Source organism: Nelumbo lutea, chromosome 6 (genome assembly GCF_056320005.1).
Source record: "Nelumbo lutea isolate HS-2025 chromosome 6, American lotus-T2T, whole genome shotgun sequence".
Lineage (NCBI taxonomy): Eukaryota > Viridiplantae > Streptophyta > Magnoliopsida > Proteales > Nelumbonaceae > Nelumbo > Nelumbo lutea.
Window position 1 is genome coordinate 3708617 of NC_142689.1, and position 25583 is coordinate 3734199.

At 38.5% G+C, this 25583-nt stretch overlaps 3 protein-coding genes across 3 annotated transcripts in view; 1 reads left to right on the top strand and 2 right to left on the bottom strand.

The window, feature by feature from the left end:
* LOC148846888 (AGC (cAMP-dependent, cGMP-dependent and protein kinase C) kinase family protein) overlaps positions 1–10364 on the bottom strand; it is a 52900-nt gene extending 42536 nt beyond the window's left edge. Inside the window, exon 1 of the mRNA XM_088952201.1 lies at positions 10003–10364. Within this exon, the coding sequence (XP_088808327.1) occupies positions 10003–10145 (143 nt within the window). The 5' untranslated portion in view covers positions 10146–10364. The remainder of the gene's footprint in view (positions 1–10002) is intronic.
* A 6178-nt stretch (positions 10365–16542) lies between these two features.
* Positions 16543–18730, top strand: LOC148846889 (uncharacterized). The gene is made up of 4 exons (XM_088949454.1): positions 16543–17023; positions 17834–18146; positions 18238–18389; positions 18471–18730. The coding sequence occupies exons 1-4, from the start codon at positions 16543–16545 to the stop codon at positions 18728–18730; spliced, it is 1206 nt and encodes a 401-aa protein (XP_088805580.1).
* Positions 18731–22006: 3276 nt separating this feature from the next.
* LOC148846890 (uncharacterized) lies at positions 22007–22276 on the bottom strand. Its single transcript, XM_088948856.1, is given in 1 exon segment — positions 22007–22276. A coding segment is annotated over 1 exon segment (270 nt).
* Between the last annotated feature and the right edge of the window lie 3307 nt (positions 22277–25583).

Below are 25583 nucleotides of genomic sequence, written 5' to 3' on the forward strand. Positions count from 1 at the left end.
AGTGAGTCTCCTTTAACTTCCAGCTCTCTAATTCCAAGTTGTACAGCTAGTTTCAAGCCTTGCAAAAGAGCCATAATTTCATCCTGAACAGAATCTCCGAAGCCTATTGGTCCTGAGAACAAAGCCACTACTACTGCTTGATAGTTTCTAAAAACTCCTATGCCTGCCCTCCCTGGATTGCCAAAAGAGCTGCCATCAAATTTGAACTTCAGCTTATGTATCGCTGGTGGTTTCCAAACCATTCTGACTACTTCTTTGCGCGTCTCTGTTTGTACCACTTCAGTCCAATTCCTTATTATGTCATTTATAGAAATGTCTCTAAAAAGTTCCAAAGTTTTTACACAATGTGCTGACCTGACTTTTATAGTTTCAATCACTTCCTCCTTGGACCTTATCTTTTCATTGAATATCCTTTGATTCCTTTCTTCCCAGATAGTCCACACCAAAGCTGCCCTTACTGCATCTTCCCCTTTTTTTCTGTTGCCTCAAGAAGCTGGGGTTCAACAAACTAACCACATCCTGTTGGGGAGACTATCTGCAACCAAAGAGAGAACAAAAGTAGTCCAAATGCAAGACACAAAGGAGCAGGAGATTAATAAATGAGGAGGGGTCTCACCACAAGCCTTACGAATGATACATACATGAGGAGAGAGGCATTTATTTGGCCTTCTTTTCTGTAGTACATCACAGGTGTTAATTTCTCCAAGAAACACTTCCCAGCAAAGAGTTTGTACTTTGGGAGGGATTGGTTTGCACCAAATTTCTCTCACTGGGAAGTTTACCCCCAAAGAATCTGATGTGAATAAGAAGGCTAAACAAGGATGCATAAGAGAACAAGCCATCAAGGGAAGGAAACCAAACCCTACCATCCAGAGAGTTCTAATCCGGAAAGACTTTCGAAACTTGGAAGTAAAAGGATAAGTGAATCACACTCATTATCTCTAAAGCCCCTTCTAAAACCAAAGTCCCCATTTAAACCAAAGTCTAAGGGCACCCCGAATCTAGAAACAGATTCATATCCTTAAGATTTGGCAAAGAGTAGAGTCCAAGGAATTACAAATTAAGGGGTAATTCCCCTAGCTAGAGATCTTCCCAAAATAAGACATGGTCCCCACTACCCACATCAAAATGGATACAATTTAAAAAAGTTGGTAATACCTCAGAGATTGCTTTTCACGAGGAACTGGAAGTTGCATGAAGCGCTAGTGTTGCATCCCAGCCCTTGTTTGCCACACCATGAATGCTTCCAATGACCTTGTGCCATAGTTTATCTCCTTCTAAAGGAAATCTCCATCAAAATGTTTCCAATGGTCCCCACATTCCACATCAAAATGGACAAAATTAAGAAAAGTTGGTAATACCTCAGAGATTGCTTTTCACAGGGAACTGGAAGTTGCATGAAGCGCTAGTTTTGCATCCCAGCCATTGTTTGCCACACCATGAATGCTTCCAATGATCCTATGCCTCAGTTTATCTCCTTCTAAAGGAAATCTCCAAAGCCACTTTCCTAAAAGAGTTGTGTTTCTTTTGACCAAGTTCCCAATGCCTAGCCCTCCTTGTTCCCTAGATTTACACACCTATTCCCATTTAACCAAATGATCTTTCTTTTCATCTCTTGGCTCCAACAAGAAATCCCTCATTAATTTTTCTATTGTCTTGCTATTTTTATCGGGATTCTAATGGTGGACAAGAAGTAAGTGGGCAAGTTGGCTAGGGTAGACTTGATCAGGGTAATTCTCCCTTCTTCCACAAAGCTAACTTTTTAGCAAATCTTTCTACTATTGGTTTCCAGAAGCTACCTGCTCCCAGGTTTCCTCCTAAAGGCAAACCGAGATACTCTAGAGGCCAATTTTTCACCTCACAACCTAGTAGACCTACCAGCAAATGGATGTTTTCATCTCTCATGTCAATTCCAGCCACGCAACTCTTACCCCAGTTCACTTTTAACTTAGAGATTCTTTGGAAACAATCAACCAAAGCTTTTAACTTTTAAGTTCCTTGGGCTGACCTCAGTACAGTCCTCACAAAAGATGATTATGTCATCCGCAAACTACAAGTGAGTCACCACCACCTCATTTCTACCAATCCTCCAACATCTAAATTGGTTTTCAGGATCATCTTTAATGATTAACCTACTCAAAACCTCAGCAACAATGGTGAACGAAAAGGGGGAAATGGGGTCTCCTTGCCTTAATCCTCTCTTAGACGGGAAAAAGTCCCTACCCACTCCATTAATAAATACCGAGAAATGTGCCAAGCTAATACAGCCCTTGATCCACTTTCTCCATTTCTCACCAAGACCGATTTTTTCCAACAAACACAAGAGGAAAGACCAATCCACCATATCATAGGCCTTTTCCAGATCCAACTTGCAAACTGGTCCTATCCCTCCCTACGTTTTCTTTTCTACCACACACTCATTTGCCACAAGAATTTGGTCAATTATTTGTCTCCCTTCTACAAAGGATCCTTGATTTTGGGAAATTACCAAAGCCAAAATAGTCTTAAATCTCCTTACCATAACTTTAGTAATGATTTTGTAAAGGCTACCCACTAGGCTTATAGGCCTAAAGTCCTTTAGAGTTTTGGCCTCTTTCTTAGGCACTAGGTCTAGGAAGGTAGCACTGGCTACAAGTGAAATTTCCCCTTTTTGATAAAATTCAACAAACACATCCATCAAATCATCTTTTATGATTTCCTAGCAGTTCTGATAGAAAGCAAGTGAGAAACCGTCAGGTCTTGGAGCTTTAGATCTTTCCATTGAGAACACTACATCTTGAACCTCATCCTTACTAAAGCTCCTTTCTAAGAGGGCTGCTTGAGTTTTTGAAACCCTGGTCCAATCCAATTCCCTCACTTCCTAACCCCTTTCCCCTAAGGAGGAAAAGATTGATTTAAAATGATCCACAAAGGCATTGACAATCTCCTCCTTTGAAGTTATCACTTGACCTTCAATTTCAATACTAGAGATCATGTTTTTTCTTTATCCCCCATTTGCCACTGACTGAAATAAATTTGTGTTGCCATCTCCCTCCAGTAACCACTCACATCTTGATTTTTGCCTCTAAGAGATTTCCTCTAATTCCACGTTTAGATTCCATGTCTATGATCTTTCCTCCACATTACATTCTCTTCGGGCCTCCTTTTGGTCTAATTCCTCAATCCTTTTAGCAATTCTCTCTTTTATTTCTTTGATTCTCCCAAATTCGTCTTTATTCCATTCCTTGATTCTTCTTTTTAATCTATTCAATTCTTTAGTGAATCTTACCCCTTTATTATCTACATTGATTCCACCTTCCACCCACCACTCTTTCATTTTTTCTATAAACATCGGAACTTCTAGCCACATGTTTTCAAATCTAAAAGGTGTGGAGCCCCCAAGAAGGTTATCTAAATATAGAGGACAATGGTCATAGGTTACCCTAGGGAGTGTGCTCTTAGGGCTAGGTTTTCCCACAACTCTTCACAATCAAAGGAAAAAAGGAATCTATCCAATTTGGAACATACTAGATTTTCCTAAAGGTTGGACCATGTAAAGGAAGCTTGGGGGGGGGGGTTCTTTTAGCTCTAAGGCTTCCACAAAGGAATTAAATTTTACCATACCCGTGGTTATAATCTGGTTTGTGTTATTTGTTTCACTTGTGAATCTAATGACATTAAAGTCTCCACCCAGACACCAAGGTCCTCCCAGAGAAGGTCCATTTCTCTGTGAGTTAGGGTCATACGCATTTGTTAAAACTCACTCTACCTCCACTCACTTTTTTGCCTTTATTGACACTAAAAAATTCACAATCACTTCTTCCAAAAAATCCACCTCCTCATTATTCCGAATTGTAAGGATACCACCAAAAGCACCCCAAGAAGACTAGAAGAGGCATATGACCAGCTCAACCCTCTATTGCTCCAAAAACTCCTTATTCACCTTCTATCCAACTCTAAGAGTGCTTTTTAATGCAACATTACAACATCCCCAGTTTCTCTTTTCTTAAAACATTTCTGATAATTCTCCTATTTTTTCCACTCCCTAAGCCCCTCACATTCCAATAAATAATCTTCATTACTTATGAATCAATACACCCCATATCTCACCTCCAAAACTAATAATCCCTTCCCTCCTCTTCCATAGCCTTCCTCTTCCTTCTTCAAGCCCCCGCTTCATTATTCCGACAACTATGGTATTCTACCAAAAGATTCTTCCCCACCGTTTTGGCGTCTTCTCAACCAAAGGCCTAACAGCAATAAGGGTACTTACCTCTTTCTCCAGATTCTCAGCGTTAGACCCCTTCCCGCATTCTACATCATCCTTAGGATCAAGAGAGTATTGCCATCCTTAATCTCCCAAAATCAAGGTGCATTTGCCCAAGGGAAACAAATAGCTAATCAAATATCATTGTAAATAAATGCCTCCAACACAATGAAGAGGATGTGGAAAGGGTTGTTACAAGCTAGATTTGGAAAAGCGCTATGACTTGGTGGATTGTTCTTTCTTGGATCCAGTCATGGAAAATTGTGGGTTTGGGAGTCAATAGAGGAAGTGGATAAAAAGATGTCTCTCTACTAGTCATTTCTAAATCATTGTGAATGGTGTGGCAAAGGACTTTTTCCCAATAAAAAGAGGTCATAGGAAAGGAGATCCCCTTTATCCCTTCTTGTTTACTCTAGTGGTAAATATCCTAAGCTCCATGATATCCAGGGTAGATCAACGCAGCACTATTAGAGATCTTAGTGTGGGAAGAGAAGGGATGGTGATTTCTCATATACAATTTGTGAAAGATACAATTATTATTTTGTGGCTCATGAGGATACCAAACCACAAGCAATGAAGAACCTACAACTTCTTGTTACTTGCTTTGAGGACATTTTCATGTCAAATGGAAAATGGTGATCCAATAAATGTAAGTGATGCATGAACAAGGAAAAGTCCTAGTGTTAATTTGATGATAATGATTTCCATTAAATTACCTAAGTTTCCCCTCCCAAACCAACCGATTCCCCACAAGACTGACTAGGCCTGTCAATGATACCCAAAAATCTGCAACCCGATCCAACATTTGATCTGATTATCTCGGATCCATGTGATGTGATTATGTAATCGAATCAGATTTGGATTTTGCAATCTACATCCGATTAATAATCAAATCATATTCGAATTTGACTCCACCCGATCCGGTCAAAATCCGAGTCTGATTATATTATAATATTTATTGATTTTAATATATAAATTTTATATAATCATATTTTAAATTATAAAAATATATTTTTATATATTATATTATATATGAATTTATATATAATAAATTTAGTATGTATATTTACATTGATTTATTATATAAAGTTGAAAAGTAATTAACTTTTTAATTTTTTGTATTTTAAAATATTAAATCAAGTCAAATTAAATCCAAATTTGAATTCAAATCTGAGGTCTTCAAATCGGATCGGATTCGAATACAGGTTTTCAAATCTGAGGTTTTCAATTGAAGCAAAAAATAAAAAATAAAAAAAATACAGGTTTTCAATAATCAGATCAGATTTGGATTTTATTGGGTCTGATCCGACTACAGCCTTAAGATTGGTTGCCCATCCTTGCATCCTTTTTGGACCCACACAAAGAAGGCCTTTGCATTGAAATCATTTTGAAGGTGAGAGTAAACCTTGAGAAGAGCTGTTTGGTAGGGATAAACTTGGATGGGAGCGAACACCTACGCTATCATCTTAAGATGCTCTAGCTCAAATTGGCCTTTAAACTATCTAGGACTTCCTTTGGGTTGTAAAATGAGGTCAAACGCCTTTTTGAACTCCATACTGGATATGCTCACTAAGAAACCAGCCACTTGGAAAAGGAATTATATATCCTTTGGGGGATAACTTTAATAAAATCCACCTAAGCAAACATCCCTGTGTGCTTCCTATCAATGTTTAGGATTCCAGGCAAGATTGCAAAGAGGTTGGAGAACATTATGAGGAACTTTTTATGGGAGCCTAGGTTGGGGAACATTAAGTGTAAAGAAGGGGATTGGGATTAGGGAAATTGACCCTTAAAAACTACTTATCAAGTAAGTGGTTATGGCAATTTCCTTTGGATACTGATAAATTGTGGTATGTGGTGATTAAGAGAAATCATGGACTTTTGACAATGGTTGGGATGTTGATCTTGCTTCTAGGACCACTCTTGAGCCCCCCCCCCCAATAGGCCACTCTTGAGGCCCCTTGGAAATCTATATCCTCTTTATTATCGTTTTTTCTCCCTTATGGAAGAGTTTATGCTTTTTCTAGAAAGGAAGTAAAATTTTTGGAGGATCTTTGAATAGAGGAAGCTTCTTTAGACAAATATCCTCCTATCTGTTCCACTGCTAATAACCAAAAGCCTCTTAGTGTGCCATGGTGTTACCTTCTGGGTCGTCCCAAGATTTGGGCTCAAGGGGACTAAGGAAGTATGAAGTTCCATTTGCGTTGGACCTAATTCAATCATTGAAGAGTGTTTCCTTCAATTTTTCTATTCCTAACCAAAGAGTGTGCCACCTAATTCCAGTGTTATTTTCTCTGCTACTTCTTTCTTTGACATTCTCTAGAGATCTTCCTCTCTTTTTCCTGCTAGTGTTATCTCTAAAGGACCAAATCCACCAAAATTTACGGCTTTTCACTAGGAAATGAATCATCAAAAGATCAGCATCTTGGAAATGCTACAAAAAAGGTTAAGTCGGTGCCTTCCCCTCATATGTGCCTTTTGTGCATAGCAAATGGGGAAACTACTTTGCACTTGCTAATCTTCTGTTCCCTCTATTCAGTTGTAGCCTTGTAGGTTGCTCCCTCTAGACGTTGTAGGGAGATTGATAGTTCTTTGCTTTTACCCTCGAAAAAGGAGAGGAAATTTTTTATGGTGAGGGTGGGCCTTGGCACAACAGTTGGGTTGTGCCATTGCGACCTGGGTGACCAAGGTTCAAATCTTGGAAATAGCCTCTTTGTGTGTGCAGGGGTCAGGTTGCGTAGATCTATCCCTCCCCAAGCCTTGCATTGGCGGGAGCCTTGTGCACTGGGCTGCCCCTTTTGGGGGATGAAAGAAATGCACAAGTTTTTCGCAAGAAGTCTCAATCGAAGAAGACTAGTGGAAAACGTCGTGATATAAGTGGCTCAATGGGTTAAAATTTTACCACTCTTTGCTCTGTTTGTATTGTAAGACATTGTGAGGGGATGGTATCATACAGCTAACTCAACATCAGCAAGAACAGACATAGTCCATGTATGGCAGCCAACTATACAAAACCAACTCAAATTGAATTTTGACGGTAGCAGCATAGGAAATTCAAGAAGAGCGACTATTTGCAAAGTTATAAGGGATGCTCATGGGTTGCTCATGGCATTATATTCTGGACCAATTGGTCAAAGTGAGACTCTAAAAGCAACGATGCTGGCTCTACTTTTTTAGTCTAAGGCTGGATAGATCACTTAATTTCTCTAACATTTGGACTATTTGGGAGGAAAGGAATACTAGAATCTTCCACAATAACGAGAGAAGCCTTTCTGAGTTGAAGGATTGCATTTTCTTAAGGGCAATACACTGGTTAAGAAAAACTTCTTTATCCCAGTCTTTCTCCTTTGATGACTTCTGGAGGAACTGGTCTATGGCGGCCTGTTTATCTCTCTTTGGAGCGTTGTAACTAAATTCTTTTAATCTAATGAATTCCAGTTATTGATAAAAAAAAAATAACTGGTCAACAGTGGCTAGCACTTCATCTCCAAAACAGAGGTTTCTTGCAGTTTGGGTCCCTCCTCCTGAAGGGTTTGTTAAACTAAACTTTGACGGAAGCATCCAAGGTAACCCTGGGCCCTCTGGTATAGGAGGAATCTTGAGAGACAAGGAAAGCAATACCTTAGCAGTATATTCAGGTCCAGTTGACTTAGGAGATTCTAACAGAGCAGAGATATTAGCTGCTGTACAGGGGATTCAGCTAGCCAGCCAACTTGGTATTGAAAGGCTGATAATTGAAGGCGATTCCCGGGTTGTTGTGGGATGGTTGCTGGATCCAGATTCGACTGTCTGGGGTTTAAGAGATCTTCTTAAGAAGGTAGCTTGGGTAACAAGGAATATGATAGTGAGGATCCAATGGGTAAGAAGATCATCTAATGAGATGGCTGATTCTCTTGCAAAACTAGGGGTTAATAGGGTTTCTCTGTTCTGAGCAGCTTTATGATTGTGTATAATCTCTCTCCTAGTGGTAACTTGTATCTCATGTAGTCCTGATTTGTGCTTAAAGAGTGAGGCTGCACCTCGACCCTCTCTCTGGGCTTATTTGTAACAGATCTTTCTTCAAGTAATGTATTAAATTTTCAATTATCAAAAAATTGGGTGGTTAACAAACAGTAATCCAGGTTTGTCGAAGTAGAATAATTTAATTAAGGGACATCTGGAAGCTGGTAAGGGAGATGAGAATTCAGATTCTGTGGATTCTATGTAGGCAATTATAATGGCCAATGCATTAGCTAAATAAGGGGTAAACGTAACTAATATGTACTAGGGTAACCAATGGATTTCAATGTAATAAAGGATACACATGGGGGATAGAGGGATAACTGATTTTGGGTGGTGCTTGGATCCTTCTGTACAAATCAGTGTTTTCAATCCATTGTTGGTGCAGCCGGTTGAACCATTCAACCCATCACCATGTCACAATTCTGGAGGACATAATTTTGTGCTCAGTGGTCGGATCAGAGTACGTTTTATTTTGGGTAACTGTTCATAATATATGCAAACCTTGACCCAGTATTTTTGCTAAAAAAAATGCTTTTTTTATCCTCCTTGTGGCATTGGACTTGATTCCTTCATATCCCATACCAAGGTCTGTTTTTTCGTGTGGACAGCTTACCAGATACCTCAACAAATTTATAATTGACCATCTCATCTTGCGGGGTCAAGACTTAACAAATGAATGTTCCCTTAGCAGTTTTCCAATATAATAGGTATCTCATTTATTGTTGCACTGCAATCTCATTAAATTGCTCGAAAGATAATGGATTCTTTCTCTGGATTTGCTTGCTTAATTTAGGCATGGTTACTTGGAGGTTCAGCAAGCAGGAAAACATTCAAGAGAACTTACTGCCCTTTTCTGCTTGTTGGAGCATATAGAAGGAGAGAAACAACTGAGTTACTTTAAGGAAGTGATGTAAAGTGTTGTCTCTCATTGGCAATATAGAATCTATAATATATTTATGGTTTTTAATACTAGCTGAGATTAATAAACCATCCTTATCCCACTTTGAAGTCATTAGGAGAATGTCATCTATCAAGGGGATTCATTGTAAATGCTGCACATAGGATGACAAGTTACACTTGTACATGGGATAATAGTCTACTTCTGTTCTTTGGTGCATATTCTTTTTTCAAATAATAAACACTTGCATACCTTACCTTTCAAACAATTACTTCAATTTCAATGGCGACCATAATACATACTAAAACCTTCTCATCTCCCCAAAATTTAAGTATGTAAAAGGACCATATAATTGAGAACAATTCAAGCAGAACCAGCTTCATTATCGTTCCTTATTAGAGTCTTCCAACGAGTAGACCATTCAATTTACATAGAGAAATTAAAAGCTAGCAAGAAAAGTAAGCTACTTCGAAAACACAGAAAACCCGCCATACTAAGCAATATGCAATATCCACCTCTCCACCCTGCACATAGTCATAATAAATAAATAAATAAAACACCTAGTAGCTACCGCATATAACAAACTAATCCGGTTCAATTACCGGGTCTAGCTTGTGCATCTCCCCGGTTTCATGCGCGATTCAATCAAATGCATGCAATTAAATGCGAGTTGCCAACAAAAGCAAAATAAGGTATCAAATCAACCCATTAAAAAGTAAAAATATGGGATCATCTATGAGGAATCCAGCTCGATTCAAATTACCAACAGATTCGAGATCCAAAGTGAGATCTTGAAAAAGGAAAACCACTGATAGAGATAAGCATAATGGATCTGTAGTCTTTGTTTTGAGATTACCTCTCCTTTCGCTCTTGGATGTTCTTCATCTGCGCCCTATAGTGGTTCTCGATGAACTTCTTGGCCGCAGCAACCTTCTCCATGGTCAGACTCGAACCTAACGACTCCTCATTGGTTTCACCGTTCTCGTTGCGATCCTCCATCTCTCTGTAGCTTTCCCTCTCTAGAGACTATCTTCTTAGCCCTTCAATACCAGACTGTACAGTCTGCCTCGCACTATTTTTTATTGCTACGACCAAACGCCACCAGATCATAACCAAGAGGAAATGAGTGGAATTTCAGAACCCCTCTTCCTCCACCACTCTAAAAATAAAACCCCAATTATTTCAAGTCTATTCTCATTCACTGATCCTCTCTCTCTCTCTCTCCATGCAAGCATGCACATACACCATCTGGTGGGTCCTCTTGTCTGCTCCCCTGTGGCTCTCATAAACACGGGATATCTGTATGGATTGGGTTTTTTCCTTTATCATCTGAACCGTACACTACATAGTCTTCCTTTTTGATGATCTATTTATCATCAAATGATAATGATGTACACTTCTCGTAATATTCTCATCTAATGGTCAGTAATCATGATAAGCCCTGGGCCATAGCCTGGAATCAAATGGATTCATCTGCGACTTTGTAATCATTTCCATGACAGGAAAAAGATGTGAGGTCGTCTTTGTATAAATCGAACGGTTCAAATTGTGATTTGATCTGAGTTCATGGCGTGCGAGGGAGAAGTTTACGGGGATGTATCTGTATGAGATCTGTACACGACAATTTCCAAGTATAATTAATATCTAAATACTTTTTTATTGTAGAAATAGAAGAATAACCGTTAACAAGGGGCATTTACCTGAACTCAAGTTATAAATCTAGCTGGAAACCAACATAAACTCTAGTTTTTATTTTGCTCTGGTTATTCATTTTAGGGTAAAATACAAAAACTTCCGCTGAAATTTTTGACAATCGTAAATGACATCTCTATAGTTTCATTTTAACAAATACCTCCCCTGAACTTTTTAGAAATTCAACAAAAACATATCTTCCGTCCCAAACGAAAAACGTTAGATTGATGCACCATTCTTTTAAAATACCCATTCTACCCTTTTATAATTTATTTTATATATAAAATTGTTGAAATAACCCGATTTTAACTCAACAAAAACATTTTTTAACGATCATTTCATTAATTTTACATACAAAATTACTAAAATATGTTTTTTGTTGAGTTAAAATGGGATTATTTTAGTAATTTTGTATATAAAATAATTTATAAAAGGGTAGAATGGATATTTGGAAAAAAACTGATGCATCAATCTAATATTTTCCATCTCGAACAGTGATGAAAGGGAGGTTTTTGTTGAGTTTCTCAAAAGTTCAGGGGAGGTATTTGTTAAACTAAAACTATAGAGGAGGTCTTTATGATTGTCAAAAACATCAAGGGAGATTTTTGTATTTTATCCTTCATTTTATTATATTTAATATCTTATAATTTCTCTTATCAGAAAAAAAAAAAAAAAGAATTGAGGTATGCTCCTCACACCAACCTTACATTAAGGGTGCTCATGATTCGGTTAACCGAACCATGTGGTAATTTTATAAACCGAACTAATAGGTTTGGTTTTTACATTCAACTAAACTTCCAGTTAACCGCGGTCCAGTTTTTCGGTTTTTTATGCCCTTAAAATTAAAAAGAAAAAATAACCAGAGAGAGTCCGAGAGCCAAATTGCATTAGCCTCTGACCCGCAGGCCAAGCCTCTAGTGTCATAGATCACCGATGTCGAAGGTCGTCGATGAATTGGTCGGAGGACGGAGCGCCAAAAGCCAAAACCAGAGAGAGTCCGAGAGCCGAGAGAGAGAAAGTGAGAGGGAGAGAGAGAGAGAGGGAGTATGAGAGAGTGAGAGTTCGATAAAGAGGGGAAGAAAATGAAAGGCATGCGCAACAACCAGTGGGTGTCAGCCTGTCAAACGACTCAAACTGGCAGCCAACGGATGTCAGATTGGTGAACCTGTCTCATCTCTCAATTCAGCAATCTGAAAACTCTCAAATTGTCGAACATTTTTATTTGATTAAAAAAATAAAATGTAATATTAATATATATAATATTATGTAAAAAAAATATATCGGTCGGTTCAATTAACCGCCAAATTTTTTAAATGGTTAATCGAAACTTTTAGTTTTTTGAAAACATCAAACCGACCGGTTTATCTAACCGATTTTTCGGTTTGGTTTTGGTCAATTCAATTTTTTGGGTTTTTTTGCTCACCCCTACCTTACATGCACATCCCATCATGTATTGATTACTTATTCCGTGAATAATAATGTATAAGTACCAGAGATATTCTTAATACACGATGGAACATGCCTATGACGTCATTGTGAGGCACCCACAAGATCCAATCAAAAAATATATTTTATACTTTCTAATGCTTTAAATAAACTAGTAAACATGGATGTATATTTGCATGTGCCAATTTCTAAACAATTATAAATGAGCAGTTTTTGAATGGTTATATGTAGGTAGTTTCTGAAATGAGAGTAAATGACATATATACCCTCTTTGTACCCACTATATGCTTAGATAAGAGAGGTAGAAAAATATTGGTGAAAATTCCGAAAAAAAAAAGGGAATTCGCTTTTTATAGATAATATAGATAAGTAATAATACATTCTTCTAAAATCCCGCTACCAGCAGAGGTTGGGGGTTAAGGGAAAGGGATGGCTAAAAAAAAACCTTCTAATAATAAAAAATCCTACTTTCGTATGATGACTCCGAAAACCAACATACATGGAACCAGGTAGACATGCCAATCGAATACAAACATGTCAGTATTCCGTACCTTTTCAGACTGATGTGTTTAACTCTGTTTTGGTATTACAACCTAGTTGGGAATTGCGATATGCTCCTTACACCGACCAAGCTCCATCCCACCGTTTGGCATCTATGCTGCAATTACAACCCCATTTTCTTATGTTTGGCTTGGAATCGTTGCTGTTAGGTAGGATGTTTTTAAGAGCAACAACATCTTTTTATGTTTGATATTAATCCTCTAGAAAATGTTTTTTACAATTTTACTTATTATCCATTGTTACATCACTGCCCTGTTGGCAGCAATGAGCTGCAACTTTAGGAAATGTCAAATTTGATGTTGCTCCAAGCCATGCTATCCCGATTTTCAATGCATGGCTTGAAGTACCGTTTTTTATGGAAAAACAATTTCAAACAGAAGGTTATTTCTTAGAGCATCGTTTTTTCCTACATAGTGCTGATGTGGTGTTGTTTTCTGGAGCAATAGCAACAATTCCAAATAGACACATAAACATCTCCCACTGGCACGATTTTGAGTCGGCCCAGCCTGATGGTCCATTGGCCATACTATGGCTCGACATGATTTGTGTGGGCCAATGGGCCATGCTGGTTTTTGGATTTCAGGTCAGTGGGCCAGGTTGGCACAACCCACATTGTCATGACATGTTGCCTGTGGTACGGCCTAGCATGATCTACATATATATTTTATATATTTATATATACAATATATTACATAAATTATAATTATATAATAATTTAATGTATAATATATTAATAAAATAAACATTTTTTTCATTTTTATTTAACTATTGTATATATAAGCAATTGTATACTTGAAAATTTAAGTTTTATTTTCAATTTTTTAAATAAATAACTTTAGCCCGATCCATGACTCGGCCTGGCCCAAGGCTTGGCTCATGGACCAACCTAGCATAGGCCCTTGTAGACTCAGTCATGTGCCATGCTGGGCCGAGCCCCCAAAATATCTTAAGGGAGGGAAGCATGGCCAATACGACCTGTTTTACACCTCTAGATATATGGCTAGAACAGATGGCCTGAGAAACACTCTTTCAGAGCTTTGGCTGAATTTATGTTGTATGGAACAAGAACAAGCAAGTTTGGTATTAATGAACTTTGTTTATTAGCAATCATACTTAAACCGAAGGTTTTTAAAACTGACCTGAAGAATGAACCGATAAGGGGTCTGGTTTCCAAGTTGAACGGTCTAACCGTTCAAACCAAATGGTTGGCCCATTATGACAAAAATTTAAAATAATAAAAATAATAAAAACAGTCAAAACCGTTGAATGGAAGGAGAAGAGATCAAGTCTTTTTTTCATGAATTCAAATCTGCGCCCCACACCTCGCGCCCCAAAAACGCTCCACACAATTAAAGCCAGCCAAGTGTTCTCTCACATGCATTCCTTTCTCAGTGCGTGCGGAGCTAACGGCCCCAATTCACCCAAAATGAAAATTTATCTCTATTCCCGCTCATATTCTGTAAGATTCTCGAGCTGCGCTATGTCACCTGATTCCTGCACCTCCTCCATTCAAGCTGGGCAAGAAATCCGGCGTCTCTCTCTTTCGTATTGTCCTAGTAGTTTAGAAACAAATTTGGACTCCACGCAGCCTATCGGCCACCAGACAATCGATTCCGACGACCATACCGTCTTGCAATACCTCTATGTACTATATTTATTTTTTTTCTTTTTTTTGTATTTTCTCCAACCTTCCTGGTCCGAGTGGTTAAAGATAGATGTTAAACTTCAAAATACTATTATGGATCAATTCTCCGTTCATCGTGTTAAACAACAATTTCATGAAGAAATTGATAGCTCCATTCATGAATTCATGTTTCCATCCACCTTGCAGAAATCTCTTTGACATTCCATTTATAGAATTTAAAGCATCATGTTTAGAAAACTGTGAACAAAATATGTGAAATATAATATTAGTATACTACCAAACGAAAACGCAAAAGAGGATGAGCCCTTAAGTAATTGGATGGAGAGTTATTTTACTAAAACCATGATAAAAGACTCCATGAATAACCATCTTCCAAATTCAAAGAGGGAAACAATCGGAGAAAACATTACAGAAAAACAATCAAACCACTTTACAGGGTTTTGAGGAAAGAAATGAGAGAACCACGGCAGCGAGAAATATGTATGAAAACTATACAACAGAAAAAAAAAGAAAATAATAGAAGGAAAGATGCTTGAAAGGAGATCAAATAGGAACCTATTTGAAGTTCAATGCAGAACGCCCGGGACTGTAAAACCCACGATAGATCTTATTGGTAAACCAAATCTCCACGTAACCTTCATACTGAATCTCTACGCAACCTTCATTGGGAACCTTCTTGCATGCATGTAATTAGTATTTCTGGATGTATTTGGAAAATCGATTCCTACTAAAACTGAATCTTCTACCTGTATATATCGGATGTACCTTGAATGATAAAATCACGACAGTTTCCACAAAGGTTTCTTTCATGGTATCAGAGCGAGAAACAGGAGCAAGAGGTCTATGTTCTAAGACCTGGAAATCAATGGTGGTTGCGACGCAGCTCGGCACCGGCAGAATACAGACTTTGCACTCCAATCTCTAGTTCGACACTTCGTCTTCTGCAGTCGTCACTACGGCGCTCCCAGAAACCAGAATCCAGACTCGTCACCTCCATCGAAAACAGAAAGAAGAAGAAGACTCTTCGTCGTCCTCATCCCTCACTGCGAATTCAGACTTCAGAATTCCAGTTTGAGCAGTTACCAGTTGGAATAGTTCCATTGTTCTTCTGTCCCAGACTCCAGAGAGACGGAGATTGAGAAGCCTCCCAAGGCTGTGATCGGCGAAGCTCTTCGGTTTCATTCTTCTTCGGTCATCTCTGGTTTTTTTTTCAACTACCGGCTCCACCTTCACCTCTTCAGTTTCAGCTACAGAAACCGAAACCTCATCGATCTTCATTGTCTCCTCTGTTACTTCCGCTTGAGTTTGGGGCTTCGGCGTTGCTTTAGTCGCCCTCGGGGTTCTCTTTGATGGGGAGGCGTGGCCGATCCCTTCTTCACCGCACGGGGAGGCATCGACGCGGATCCCTCAGGGTTCTCTACAGAGATAGCAGAAGCCTGCCTATAAAGAAATAAGGCCCGGAGGTCGAAGGTCGATTTGAAACCCTGATTCGTATTTAAGGAAAGATACGAGATTTTTCTACAGTTTCGGTCCTCTCTTCTTTACCGAATGGTCGGAACAGTGCACAACAGTGCGTACCAGCGAATCTGAAGGCATCTCGCCGGTTTCTCCATCATGTCAGGTGGAGGTGAAGACAGTAGAAAAAGCGTAGGGAAAGACACGGTTGTTCCCTCGCCGTACTACTTGCATTCGTCTGACAACCCCGGAATGATTCTCTCACCTGTTTAGTTAAAAGGAGAGAACTATGAGGAATGGGCGAGATCCATGAGAAACGCCCTCAGAGCGAAGAGAAATCTCGGGTTCGTTGACGGAACGTTGGGTAAATCGATAGATGATTCGATCGATATCGAAGATTGGTGGATGGTGAATTCAATGCTGGTTGCATGGATTTTCAATACAATCGAACCAACCTTGCGAACTACTATATCATATACGGAGAGTGTAAAAGACTTGTGGGAGGATTTGCGACAAAGATTTTCTATCGGGAATGGACCTTGAGTCCATCAATTGAAAGCTGATTTGGCTGCTTGTAAACAACAAGGACAGACAGTGATGGCTTACTACGGGAAGTTGAAGGTCATGTGGGACGAGCTGGCAGAATATGATCCAGTACCCGTGTGTCGCTGTAGCGGTTGCAATTGCAAAATTGCTATCATACTAGAAAAGAAGCGAGAAGAAGAGAGGGTACACCAGTTATTGATGGGCCTTGATGACGCAACTTATGGCACCATGCGTTCGAATATTTTGAGCATAGAGCCGTTGTTGAATTTGAACCGTGTCTATGTAATGGTCATTCAAGAGGAAAGGCATCAAAGCATAGCCAAGAGCAAAGAAGAACAAAGTGATGTTGTGGGTTTTGCGGTACATGTTGGTGCAAAAGTAGTTGCTGCACGTACAAAAGATAAAAGCGTGAGATGTACACACTGTGGAAAATCCGGACATGAGGCAAATGATTGTTTCCAGATGAACGGATATCCAGAATGGTGGGGAGATAGACCACACTCAACCGGGAAAGGAGCAGGCCACGGGCAAAGTGGTTCGGGCATCGGGTGAGGAAGAGGAAACAAGGCAAGAGCCAACGCTTCCCAAGCAGCGGGAAGTGAGACTGGAGGACAAAAAGTTGGAACCACAAATGATCATGACCACAATGGGTTTTTGGGGCTGAGTGGAGATCAATGGACAACCCTTCTCAACATTCTAAATTCACATAAATCTAGTGAAAAACTTTCCGGTAAGAAAAATTCTATTGATTGGATAATTGATTACGGGGCGTCGTACCATATGACTGGAGAAATTGATTTATTGATTGAAGTTCGGAATATTACACCGTGTCCGGTGGAACTTCCTAATGGGAAGCAAACTGCCGCAGTAAAGGAAGGGACTTTGCATTTGGGTGGAAATATTTATCTGCATCATGTGCTTTTCGTACCAAGAATGAACTGCACCCTTATTCTGTAGCTAAATTATTGCAAGAGATAAATTGTATTGTCACCTTTACTTACAAGATGTGCGTGATACAAGACCAAACCTCGAGGACTCTGATTGGAGTGGGTGAGCAGTGTGATGGGGTCTATCAGTTTAGAGGAGCAGCACCAGTCCGAGCCAATAGAACAAGTGGAATGAGTGAATGGGAGTTGTGGCATCGCAAATTAGGGCATCCGTCTAAACATATATTATATTCTCTTCCTAAGGTAGATAAATCAAATAGTAGACCTGAAAGTGATAAGCCATGTGATGTTTGTTACAGAGCAAAACAAACTAGGGAAGTTTTTCCTGAAAGTAAACATTAAGCTGGTGATTGTTTTTCTCTAATTCATTGTGATACATGGGGGTGCTTATAAAGTACCTGCTTCTTATGGTGCCGTTTACTTTCTAACAATTGTTGATGATTATTCTCGTGCTGTGTGGGTTTACCTGTTACTTGAAAAAAGTGAAGTAACACATATTGTTGAGAATTTTTGTGCCATTGTAGAACGCCAATTTGGCATGCAAGTCAAAACTGTTCAAAGTGATAATGGAACAGAGCTTAAAAGCCTGAAGTCATACTTTGAGACTCATGGCATTTTGCATCAAACTTCCTGTATTGGAACGCCCAAACAAAATGGTCGAGTGGAGAGAAAACATAGGCATATTTTGAATGTTACGAGAGCACTAAGGTTTCAAGCAGGTTTGCCTATTCGTTTTTGGGGAGAGTATCTTGACCGTCGAATACTTGATAAATATGACACATTCTTCCGTACTTGACAGGAAGACTTTGTATGAGGTATTGTTTGGTTGTCTCTGCTATGCTTGTTGGAGCCCTCAAGATAAGGATAAGTTTGGAGCGAGGAGTAGGAAATGTGTTTTTGTAGGCTATCCCTACGGGAAGAAAGGTTGGCGCGTATATGATGTTGAGAGCGGTGAATATTTCATCTCCTACGATGTAGTTTTCCATGAAAATGTATTTCCATATGCCAATGATTTATAAGTACCTCTTGCAGACAACCCTAGCCCGGCAATTGCGGCTATAGTTGATGATGATGTTGTTCACAGCCACAAAGGAAATAAAGACAAGGGGATTGACGAAGAGGATATATGTGCAAATGATAGGGAGATCTTTCAAAATAATAATAGAAGAGAGGAGGAGCAAGGCAATAGAGGGGACGTGCAAGAAATAGAAGCTAATGGCGGTGAGGACATAATTAATGTGGATCCAGCACCGCAAACAGCACCAAAAGAGCAACTTGGCAGGGGACATTGACATCGCACACCGTCTATTTTGTTAAAGCCCTATGTAACCTACACTGCTCGATGTATGAAATACCCCATTCACACTCAAGCCAACTCTGAATCAAAGTCCTCAGGTACAAATCCCTATCCCATAGCAAATTATGTGACATGTACTAATTTATCTACTAGACATCAAGCTTTCTTAGCTGCAGGAGCCGAGCCTACTAGTTTTTCTGAGGCAGTAAAAAGTGAGAAATGGAGAGAAGCTATGAGGAAGGAAATCCAGGCTTTAGGATAATGGTACATGGACATTGGAATCTCTACCTCCTGGGAAAAAGGCCATAGGGAGTAAATAGGTCTATAAGATCAAATATAATTCAGATGGGACGATTGAATGGTATAAGGCACGCCTAGTTATCATCGGGAATAGACATGTTGAAAAATTAGATTACAATGAGACTTTTGCTGTTGTGGCCAAACTGACGATAGTCCGAACTTTCTTAGCCGTGGCAACCACTAGGAACTGGGAGTTGCATAAGATGGATGTACATAATGCTTTCTTACATGGGGATTTGAATAAGTATACATGCAGTTGCCGCTGGGATTTACGTCTAAGGATTGAACAAAAGTGTGCAAACTGAAGAAATCTCTCTATGGACTGCGTCGAGCTCCCAGATGTTGGTTCTCGAAGTTAACAATGACACTGATACAGTTTGGGTTTGTCCAATCAGATCCCGACTACTCTTTGTTCACCTATTGCAAACACGATGTTTGTCTGCACGTGCTGATATATGTTGATGACCTAATTATTGGGGGAAATGACATTGCTGCTATTGTAAAATTCAAAAAGTATCTCCATCGATGCTTCCATATGAAAGACTTGGCCCCGCTTAAATATTTCCTAGGGATTGAAGTAGATCATGGCCCTAAGGGAATATTTTTGTCACAACGGAAGTATGCCCTAAACATCATCTCAGAATGTGGACTCTTGGGAGCCAAACCAACATCCATGTCTTGCGTTGGCAAAGGGCGCTCTTATGGAAAATCCGAATCGGTATTGACGATTAGTGGGACGGTTGATCTACTTGACCATTACACGACCTGAGTTGTGTTATTGTGTTCATATCCTATCTTAGTTCATGCAAAGTCCACGACAAAAACATTGGGATGCAGCTCTACGTGTGGTGCATTATATGAAAGGATATCCAGGACAAGGTCTATTGTTCCGTTCTGATAGCGATCCGTGTCTATATGCCTATTGTGATTCTGATTGGGCAAGCAGCCCGTTGACTGGCTATTCTGTTATGCTGGGACAGTCACTGGTTTCTTGAAAAATGAAAAAACAACATATTGTGTCGTGCTCCTCTGCCGAAGCCAAATATCGTTTGATGGCTACGACAAGCTGTGAGCTGAAGTGGATGGAGAAACTTCTTTTGTCCTTTGGGGTGGCGCATGATGAACCTACGCGATTGCATTGTGACAATCAGACAGCTTTGCACATATTGTGTCGTGCTCCTCTGCCGAAGCCAAATATCGTTCGATGGCTACGACAAGCTGTGAGCTGAAGTGGATGGAGAAACTTCTTTTGTCCTTTGGGGTGGCGCATGATGAACCTACGCGATTGCATTGTGACAATCAGACAGTTTTGCACATAGCCTTGAATCCAGTATTCCACGAGCGGGCAAAGCATATTGAGGTCGACTGTCATTTTGTTCGCGATGAGCTACGACGTGGGAACATTGTTACTTGCCATGTTCAAACCACAGAGCAGTTAGCTGATATTCTGATGAAGGCTCTAGGAAAAGAGAAATTCACATATTTCCTTGGCAAATTGGGCATTCGGAATCTACATGCACCAATTTGAGGGGGAGTATTGGGAAACCAAATCTCCACGTAACCTTCATACCGAATCTCTATGCAACCTTTGTTGGGAACCTTCTTGCATGCATGTAATTAGTATTCCTGGATGTATTTGGAAAATTGATTCCTACTTAAACTGAATCTCCTACCTGTATATATAGGATGTACCTTGAATGATAAAATCACAACAATTTTCCACAAAGGTTTCTTTTAGATCTATATAAAAGCAAATACAAAAACTTATTGAAGAAAATGATAAAATATGACAAAATGATAACTAGTAACTCACAGCAAAAACGTGCAAAATGGGTTCAAAGAAACTCGAAAACAAATTACGGGTTTATATCAAAGTAGCACCGAAAGAGCTCCTAAGAGGTTGATGAAGTTTCTAAGTTGTGCAGACGGTAAGTTGCATGCACAAGGTTTTTGCGTTGTAAAACAATGACTAAGGTGGCATTTAATAAATTTGAAATCTAAAGTCTAAAATGTTAAAAAGATATTAAAAATGCCTAAAATGCGAAAAGAGGCATAGATGCTTTTATATTTTTTAGGGGCTCATGCTCAAGCTTGTTTGTATTTGACCAAACCTTTAACATCTGAAATTCTTTGATTTTACTATTTTACCCCTATAAAAAGGCAATTTGATAATTTTGAGCTGAATTTGTACTATTTCATATAAAATAATTTATCAAATTCAAAATAATATTTAATTAATGAATAATAAATAAAAATTCAATAATTAATAAAATTAATAACTAATAATTAATGATTAATAAAAATAACTAATATTTAAGGAAAAAAATATTAATACTTAATAAAAAACACAAACAAAAATTAATAACTAATAAAAAATGAAATAATTAACACTAATAAGGATACAAATTATTAGTAAAAATTAATGAAATTAATAATTAAAAAATTAAAATTAAACAAAACAATTAAAAACTAACAAAAATATTAAATAAATAACACTAATAATTACTAATTAATAGTTAATAATGTCAATCATTAATGATTAACAATTAATAACTAATACATAATATTAAAATAATTAAAACCAAATAAAGATGAAAATAATTAATAAAATCAGTAATTAATTAATAAATAATAATAATAACAGATGATTAAATACTAAATACATAACTAATATATAATAAAAATATTAAATTAATCAACAATAATAAAAATTAAAATAATTTATAATTAATACAAAAAACTTATAAAAACTAAAAACAATTTATTCAATTCAAATAATCGATTAAAATAAATTATTCAATTCAAAATATAATTTATTAAAAAAACTTAAATTCTGGTCACAAATGCGGAACCATGTCTTAAAAAGTGAATGGACCGTGGGAGGAGATAAAAAATGAAGGAAATTGTAACACACGTATTCTCCAATAGAGTTTAGTTTAGTTTACAAAGAAATATGTACATAAACGTGAGTTCAATTGGGACACCAACAACTCAAATACATGACTTTTCTAAGGGATTCTTCAGAATGCTTCGTCTTCTGCTAATTTGTCATCAACTACTTACTCACCGAGGCCATGGAAGAAGAGATCTTCTTGGCCTGAGAGAATGATCCCATATTGTTCTTGGTGTGGTGATGCAGACATCTAAGAGCGTAGTTCCATCTACAAAAACCCTGATCCTTCAAAACCTCAATTGCTCCAATGCTCACAGCTACGATCCAAGCTCTACTTGTCAAACTCATCCTCTATTTTGGATTATGAAACTTTTTTTGTTTGGAAATTGGGCAACGAAGGTTCCACATAATTGATTATGAAACATTTTGGATTATGAACTCATTTAAATAATTGATTAAAATAAGTTATTCAATTCAAAATATAATTTATTATGAAAATTATATCGTTCCCTAACTCGTCGTCTCGCCCTCGCCTGAAACTTTCCACATCTTTGATGCATCAAACGTCAGAAAGCATAGACCATGCTCATTAGTGGTTTCGATGGAGCACCCCTGGGACGATGATTGTGATTGATTAACAAAGCGAAGCCCTTATGGGTCACCACGGCGGTGCGCCCCTGGACTCACCGCTCGCGGAAGCCAACAAAGTTCAAGCCTTTTGCATCGGGAGGAAGCTCTATGACAAGCTTGATTTCTCGATTCACAGTGTTCGTTTCCCCTTTCCTCCACTGCATCCAAACTGCTTTACAGGTCATGTAGTGCTACCCCAAAAAGTTTAAGAATACGACAAGAAGCAATGTCAGATGCAGTTTGTTTGATGCAAAGGTTTGCGGCCATGAAATCTGGAGCAATCTTCAGACGCGCAAGTTTGTGAGAGAAATCAGATGCAGGCGACAATCTTCCTTCTCGTTCGTTCAAGAGAGAAAATGCAATTGAATTAGGTTTTGGGGTTAAACAGAGGTAATTCGTGCCATTTCAAATTTTTTAAAAGGGCATTTTCAACTTGTGTTGGGTCTGAAATGCATTTAAGCGCGTTGAGTGCCATGTTACAAACTTAAAATTTCATATTTGGAAACAAATTTTAGATCGGTTTTCAGACGTAACACCAAACAAGTCTGGTGTTTGAAAAGTAAGTTTTTTAGACACCAGACCTCTGAAAAGTGTTATCAAACGCCACCTAAAGTGTGGTGGGAGTGAGTCTGGTAATGTGTGTAAGAGGTGAAACGTGGCGTGTAAGTTTGGTTGTCCGATGCTGGAGAGCAAGTGTAGAGTCCAAGTTTGGTTCTCACTAAAATGAAATGACAAAGAACTGAGTCGAGAGAGAAGCGGAAATGAGATTTTTGGGTCTTTTGGGAGCTAACGAAATGAATTAACGTCCATCCCATTGGGTGAGGCATTTTTGGGGTGCGAGGCAGTGGGGCACAAATTTGAACTCTCTTGATGCCCGATTTTCCAATGTCTTTTTCTTTTCTATTAAAATTATCACACTACCCCTCCTCTCACGTGAATATTCTTCCCAGGTGCTCGTAAATTAGAAATACGCTATGAGAAGCATGTGTTCTCAAAGTTGTGTTTTTAAGAAATGACAAAGCATATTTTTGGTTTTGTTTATGTTTATGGAGTAAACGTTTTGTATTTGTGTGGCTGTAAAACTTAAAAAAGCAATTAATGAAAGTGTCTATGACACATAGGTGCCATTAGGCAGCACATCAGAAAAGGTATCAATAAAATATCTACCCGTTGGGGGAGTTTCCCGAAATAGGAGAGACGCACAGAAAAGATATGTATGAATGCACATAATGAGGTTTTTGTTGATGGGGCACCTATGTGGCACGTTTACTGGATAAACGTAAAAGGAACCACACACCCTCCAAAATCTTTATTTCTTAAGAATGAATTTTGGAAATAGCATTTCCGTCTTGGAACAAACCATTTCTCATCTTAAATGTCTTCCAAACGCATTTCTCTTTTGGATGAATGTATGGAACACGAGAAACATTCTGTTGAATGATACCAAACGGGGCCATTTATTTAAAAAAAAAAGAATACTATTTGTTTTGACACGTCATTTTTCAAGCATGCATGTATTATATTTGTTAGAAGGAAAACTGTATTTGTTTATATGAGAAAAGGATATTACATCGAGCGAGATCAAGCTCCCAAACGAAAGACTGAAGGGACCAAAACTATTTCATTTAAACCCATACACAAATTTTACAAAAAAAAAGGCCACTCTATTTTAGACTCAAAACTACACGAACAAAGGAAATATAATAAAAAAAGTGGCCTTAACGCCTGAATTACCGCAATATGCCAAAAGAAATCACAAGATAGAACTTCCAGCCATGAAAGACCACACCTATGGAGAATAATCCTCCAAACGCTACAAGAAAAAGGACACAAACCAACAAATGATCGTGGGATTCTTGGTCTTGATGACAAAAAACACAAGAGAGATCACAAACACGTACTCCATGGGAACTCAACTGATTCTCAGTAGACAGAACCCAACAGTTAGCTAACCAAGCAATGAAGGAGTCATGGTTGTTGTCGCTGCCTAAGGCAATTCCATGTTGACTTCACCATGAAGGAGTCATGAGGAGTCGGCAGCCAAGCAACTATGTCCTCCTGGTTTTTTAAAATTGAGATGGAAAGAGTTCAACCCAAAAGGATTTAAGCAAGGGAAACCGAGACTCAATTGGGCTTCATCTGTGATCCTGGATCATACAACTTTCTGTAGCCATCCTTGAGGTATGAATGATTCCACACTAGGCGACTTCAGGGATTTCGCCTAGAATACCTTTGTCGTGCCAAGGATCAAACCATAACAATGTACTTTTATAATTTCCAATGAAATACCGAACATGAGGTTGAGCATCAATTGTGGAGTGGAACAATGTCCAAAGTTTTGATATGTATCAGCCGATAGTGTCATATCGGGGGCTTTTTGATACGCCCTTATAATGGATGTTTTGGGTCAGACCATGTTCACGGGGTAAGCGGGCCTTAAACCGATTTCTTTGAATGAACCAGATAGGAAAAAAAACCTTAAAAATGGAAAAGCGAGCCTCGATATAGGCTGATACACCCCTACTGGCATATTGGCCTGTATCGATATTTTGAACTTTTGATTAGAGTAGGCTATGAACTGCCCAAGCACAACAAGCTGCATTTTACATGTATAATTTAAAAATATTTGTTTTTCATTTTATGGTCATTTTACGTGTATAATTTAAAAATATTTGTTGCAGATTAAATCCAAATATGATAAAAAAAATGTGACATAATAATCAAATGTGAATGCAGATTTGAATCCAATTTGTTTACAATTTTACTATCCACATTATGTGTGGGGTTGGTTTAGATCCAAGCTAAACCTAGCCTATAAGAAAATAGTTGTTTGAGCCTGAAAATTTTGTAAGTCTAGCTGGGTTTGGGCTAAGTTATAAGTGATCATCACTGAGTAGGAGTCTTATGATTCGTATCTTATAGTTGCATTAAGCAATACATAAAGCCATAACCAAATACAATGGGGAGAATGACTGATCAGTCCATGTCAGAATTTTGTAACCCCACCGTATAGGGGGGTGAATCC

Bases quoted from the DNA above. Each gene is read 5' to 3' on its own strand.
- LOC148846889 (XM_088949454.1), top strand. From the start codon at position 16,543: ATGGCTTACTACGGGAAGTTGAAGGTCATGTGGGACGAGCTGGCAGAA. The intron at 18,147-18,237 runs GTTTCAAGCAGG...CGTACTTGACAG, and splicing joins AATGTTACGAGAGCACTAAG to GAAGACTTTGTATGAGGTAT. The intron at 18,390-18,470 runs GTGAATATTTCA...TACCTCTTGCAG, and splicing joins CGTATATGATGTTGAGAGCG to ACAACCCTAGCCCGGCAATT.